This window comes from Pseudoliparis swirei, chromosome 22 (genome assembly GCF_029220125.1).
Source record: "Pseudoliparis swirei isolate HS2019 ecotype Mariana Trench chromosome 22, NWPU_hadal_v1, whole genome shotgun sequence".
Taxonomy (NCBI): Eukaryota; Metazoa; Chordata; class Actinopteri; order Perciformes; family Liparidae; genus Pseudoliparis; species Pseudoliparis swirei.
Window position 1 is genome coordinate 9,499,338 of NC_079409.1, and position 5,491 is coordinate 9,504,828.

Here is a 5,491-nt window from a genome sequence, read left to right on the forward strand (position 1 = left end):
TGGTGGAAAGTAGACAACGACTTCTTTAAGGGTTCATAAGCCGAGCCGTCTGTTTAGTAAAACTTGGGACAGGAACATTTAGTTTTCTGGATAATCTTGCTCGCACTAAGTAACTGTTTGCTTCTGTTAAAGTGCCAGTTTCAGCAAGGCCTCGACCTTTCTCTGAGCAAATAAAGAAGCCATCATGCAGGTTGTGTGCAGACAGCTGTAATCAGACCGCTGCCATTTTTTTTTAACCTAAAACACGAATTACCAAATTGCAGATGACTTAACGCTCATGTCTCCCATCGCTGCGGCGTGAGATCAACCAAAGATCATTTTAATCGTGATGATTGTTTGAAGGAAAACCCTGTCAGCGTGCACGGTGCACGCGGAGCAGAGCGGAGGGGGCGGAGTCTGTCTCATGCGTCACAGAAAGGGCAGGTCCTGCAGACAGGGGCGTGCATAATCAATGACCAAACGCAGCAGCCAATCACCGGGCTCATGCTAATGAGGAGGCTTTAAACCCTCTGATGAATCGGTTCTCTGCAGACTCACCGGATTGTAGCGGCACACACCGGGAAAACGGCAGCTCCCACCTCCAGCACCTCCGACTCCACACACTGTGTCCTACTTCCTCACCTCCTCAGTACTAACCGGACCTCCCTCGCCGCTGACATCCACGGGAATATCTCACTTGCGTTGAAGAGAGAGGAGCTCAGCTGAAGACGAAGCGCTCGTTCACATTCTCCTGATATCTATCTTCTTTTTCTTGTTCTTCTTCTACCTTCTCCCTGATATACTCGCCATGTCTTGCGGTGATGCGTCGGATCAGAGTCGGCGGTTCTGCGTGTTGTCTTGGGATCAGGTGCAGCGCTTGGACTCGATCCTGGGGGAGGCGGTGCCCATCCACGGCCGGGGAAACTTCCCCACTCTGTCGGTGCAACCGCGGCAGATTGTCCAGGTAACATCATCCGAATTTAACACATATGAGGTGGAATCTTCTCCAGCTGACTATCCTTCCGTCACTTGTTCATATTATCTCAGAGTGATAACGCAGGACACAATTAAATACGTACATGTACTCCCCCGACCAAACTCAGGATTTAATTTACAACATCTCGGTTATTTCGATTATTCCTGGTAGGCTACTCCTGGACTTTCATGACGTATTGCATACTTTTGTGTGTCTTTCTCTACAATGTATTCTTTTAGTGTGTTTTTAAAATTGTTTCGAAAGCAGCTGAAGGCAACTGAGACACATCTGTACATCTTGATGACTCGCAAATAAATAATGCTTAATTCTAATTTGTCAAACGACAGACTGGGCAAACTCAGATTTATGTTGGTTTGACTTTAAAATGTTTGAAACTGACACCATGGCCCCTCCAAATTTCCAGTCACTTCTACACTGTGGCTGGATCTCATTTCCCTTCTCCTGGCATGCCTCTTGATAGTTGGCTGAGTATTAATGGCAACATAAATGCCATGATGGAATTTCAGAATGAACATATAGCGTCTTCCGAAGTCCTTTCCCCCCCGTTTAATTCACACATTGATATATTCAAGTCGAGCTCAACACTCACGTGAAGCTCAGAGCTTTATACTTGTGTTTTTTGTAAAGATGAATATGCTCCATTGAGCGTGCTAGAGACTTAAATACAGGGGTTAGCCCCAAATGTGGGACTCTGTTTCTCCTGGATTTATGGAAACTTCATATCATTTTTATTCTGCTCAAATCTGCCACATATATATATTTTTACATGTCATGTAGTTGTGCCTTTTCTGTTTTGCATCACACTGTCTGTGTGTGGACCTTTGTCCCACTGCAAGGTTAGAGGGTTAAACCGGCTGCAATAACATCCACTGCAGCATCACTGAGTTCTAGAGTCCAAGACGTGACTGTAACTGCAGGTCAGATAACGATCTGTTCTCAACTTTTTCAGTGGGGAACACGATGTACCGCTGCTCCTTGCACTGTTCCCCCCCTCCCCCCACACACTTTTTATGAAATCCTTTTTTTATTTTTTCAGAAATGAGCAGGACTTGGCAACATGTGTAAAGCTAGTCGGTGCCTCCCTGTGCTTCCACAGATGGGGCCTAATCTCTCACTTGTAGTCAAGTGTGTCTGGCTACCTGTCGTCAGAGGCCAGCGGGAGGGAAGGTATCAAGTGGAGGCTAAACCCTGAGTGTGGCTCCGACTGCGCTGACCGGCCACATCGCGCATTAACGCCACAATATTATTTCTTCTGCTTGGAATTTGAACCTCATCTGCACCACTTTATGGATGCATGGTTACAATGCTATTACTGCCAAGTTATGCATTTATCATGTTATCTGTTCAAACTCTCCTGGCCGGAGGGACCTTTTATTAAATGTTTGTATGTACATGTATAGATAGCGGCAGCTTGTTATCTCATCACCATGGGGGGGGGAGTTAACAGACACTAATCTAAGCGGCCACTGCCAGTGGGGAGATTTAGGATTGTGTTTGTGTGTGACAACTATTTTGACTTCAGGTTTTACATGTTTGAACAGCAAATTTATTTCAGCCTTTGTTTGCTTTCATTAGTCTGCTACGTGCATTGGTACATTCACTGAGTAAATACCTAACCTCTTAGTTGAGTTGTTGTCGAGGCGGCTGTCGCTCAGAGATGGAGCCCGTCTTCCTCTAAATGGAAGACCGGTGGTTCGATCTTCAGCTCCTCCAGTCCGCATGCCAAAGTGTTCTTATAGGCAAGATACTCAAACCTAAATTGCTCCTGAAGGCTGAGTGAGTTGTGTGAATTGGTTAATCTGTGCGTGTGGTCAGGAGACTAGAAAGCTGCTAGATAAATGCAGTCTATTTTAGCTTCCTCTTAACTTTGCTCCCAACATTTTGAAAAACGCTAATATAGTGTTTATGGCAACTGAGCTGCATACGTTTGTCTTATTTCTGACATTTCCACGTCGTGACTGCTAGCAGTGATATTAGCACACCATGTTCAGCTGTAGATCATCCTCTAATGTGGCCGCACTGAGCCGAGACAGTTTAAACGGGTCACTGGGACAAAGAAGGCAATAGCCACTGACCTGTAAGGACCTGAGGTTGTGACGTTGAGCTGAATCTTTTTTATTTTTTAATTTTTTAAAGGCAGGCCATCAATGCTCCAGCCACTGGTGTGTACTTGCGTTTAGTTGCAGGTCAGGGTTATATGTTTTATCACTGTTTGATATGATAAGATTATCTGTTGGTGGTAGGTTGACTGTTTGAGCTCTTCAGATTAAATTCAAACTGAAGCTTGTGGTGATTAAATGGATTTTTGTATGCAGCTATATTAATCTTGCCATTACAAGGTATTGATTTCCTCTAAGCCTATGTTGAGTTTATTTGCAATAAAAAAATTATACATTTAAATGTATCTTTTTCCTCAACCAGTGTAAATGACTATTTCCCTAATGACATGCTGTGTCTGTCTCGTCTCTGTTCAGGTGGTGCGGGCGAGGCTGGAAGAGAGGGGTGTGTGCGTTAAAGACGTGAGGCTGAACGGATCCGCTGCCAGCCATGTGCTCCATCAGGACACTGGACTGGGCTATAAGGACCTGGACCTGATCTTCGCCGTGTCGCTGAAAGACGACCAGGCCTTCCGTCTGGTGAAGGACGTCGTGCTGGACTGCCTGTTTGACTTCTTGCCAGCCGGAGTCTCGAAGGAGCGCATCTCGGCGCTGACCCTCAAAGAGGCCTATGTACAGAAACTAGTGAAAGTCTGTAATGACACGGACCGCTGGAGCCTCATCTCGCTGTCCAACAACACGGGCAAAAATGTGGAGCTAAAATTTGTGGACTCTTTGCGGCGGCAGTTTGAATTCAGCGTGGACTCCTTCCAGATTTGCCTCGACTCTCTGCTGCTGTTTGACCGCTGCTCCGAGACGCCCATGTCAGAGAGCTTCCACCCCACTGTGATCGGCGAGAGTGTGTACGGGGACTTCAAGGAGGCCATGGACCACCTGTGTCAGAGGACCATAGCTACGCGCAGCCCGGAGGAAATCCGAGGTGGCGGCTTATTGAAGTACTGCCACCTGCTGGTGCGAGGGTTCACGCCCTCTTCGGAGGTGGACATGAAGCACTTGCAGCGCTACATGTGCTCGCGCTTCTTCATTGACTTCTCCGACATCGGAGAACAGCAGAGGAAACTGGAGGCCTACCTGCAGAACCACTTTTCTGGGATGGAGCACAAACGGTACGAGTGCCTGATGACTCTTCACCAAGTGGTGAACGAGAGCACCGTGTGTCTGATGGGCCACGAGCGGCGCCAGACGCTCAGCCTCATCTCCATGCTGGCGCTGAAGGTGCTGGCTGAGCAGAACGCCATCCCCACGGTAACGAATGTCACGTGCTACTACCAGCCGGCTGCGTACGTGCAGGACATCAACTTCAGTAATTACTATATTGCACACGTGCAGTCGCCGCAGCTTTACCCGTGCAGTAACTCATATCGGACGTGGCTGCCCTGTAGCTGAACTGGCTGAAGGTGGACTGAAGACGAATAAAGAATTAAAAAAAGAAAAAAATGAAACCCATTCATGCCAAATGTGACTTGACTAAAACAATCCTGTACTGCTGTACATCTGATTGAGCTGACATTTTTCTCACTCGTATTCTCTTGCAAAACATCTGTGAGATTGCTGGTCATTTCTGAGATGTAGAGATGATACCTTCTTTAGGTATAAAGTATCTTTATGAAGCTTTATGTGTAAAAAAAAAAAAAATATTATGCGGAAACAAACCTTTTTAAGCTGGTGATATTTTCATAGTCTGGCTTTATTATTATTTTTCTTATTTTAAATGACATAACTGGACCAAAGATGTATTTGTTGTTCAGAAAGGGAATGCTGTTATAATTCCAAGTGCCTAAAATGAACAATGACATGTTCTAAAACATCTGTAAAGTGAGAACTCTGCATTCAGTGTTTACTCGAGTACTCTGTCTCTCTTTTCAAGAACAGAAGCATTCATTTTTGTGAAATTAAAAATAATGGAAACTACAGTTATTTTTTGTATCGTGGTTATTTTATTTAAACCGTGGCCTAAAATCCTTGACGTTTTAACCTTTGGTTCTAAGGGCATCAGTTGGATTAAACTGGTTGCCTATACTACTTCACCATTCACAGTCAACTTGTGTATATTCTCACATGGACTTCATAAATAGCAGGTTCATTAAACCTGGACTTGGTAGTTTGAGCTGTACTTGCTAAACTGACGACGACGAGGCAGTTCATTTCCAGTAACCAGATCCCTTGAAATGCGTATATTGTCGGCTGGAGTGAGTTGCATTTGTTAAACTGGGTTGAGGATCCATTACAATCTGAGGACATGAACCATAAGGAGGCTTTTTCTAAAGCACAATGGCTTCACTCTCCTCTGCGACACTAAAGCTTTTTAACAAAGACTGGCCTGTTCTCCCACCGTTGCTCTTCTGGAAACCCAGCCCTGTTTGCTTGACTGAGTCCACATCCATGTCATTTTATTGAA

General features: G+C 45.3%; 1 protein-coding gene across 1 annotated transcript; it reads left to right on the forward strand.

The window, feature by feature from the left end:
- The first annotated feature begins 530 nt into the window (after positions 1–530).
- On the forward strand, positions 531–5,006 carry tent5ba (terminal nucleotidyltransferase 5ba). Its single transcript, XM_056443892.1, has 2 exons — positions 531–943; positions 3,451–5,006. The coding sequence occupies exons 1-2, from the start codon at positions 788–790 to the stop codon at positions 4,477–4,479; spliced, it is 1,185 nt and encodes a 394-aa protein (XP_056299867.1). The 5' UTR covers positions 531–787; the 3' UTR covers positions 4,480–5,006.
- The last annotated feature ends 485 nt before the right edge of the window (positions 5,007–5,491 follow it).

What these genes read in the sequence shown, in the direction of transcription:
- tent5ba (XM_056443892.1), top strand. Translation starts at nt 788, where the DNA reads ATGTCTTGCGGTGATGCGTCGGATCAGAGTCGGCGGTTCTGCGTGTTG. An exon ending in AACCGCGGCAGATTGTCCAG is followed by an intron (nt 944 to 3,450) that starts GTAACATCATCC and finishes GTCTCTGTTCAG; the next exon opens with GTGGTGCGGGCGAGGCTGGA.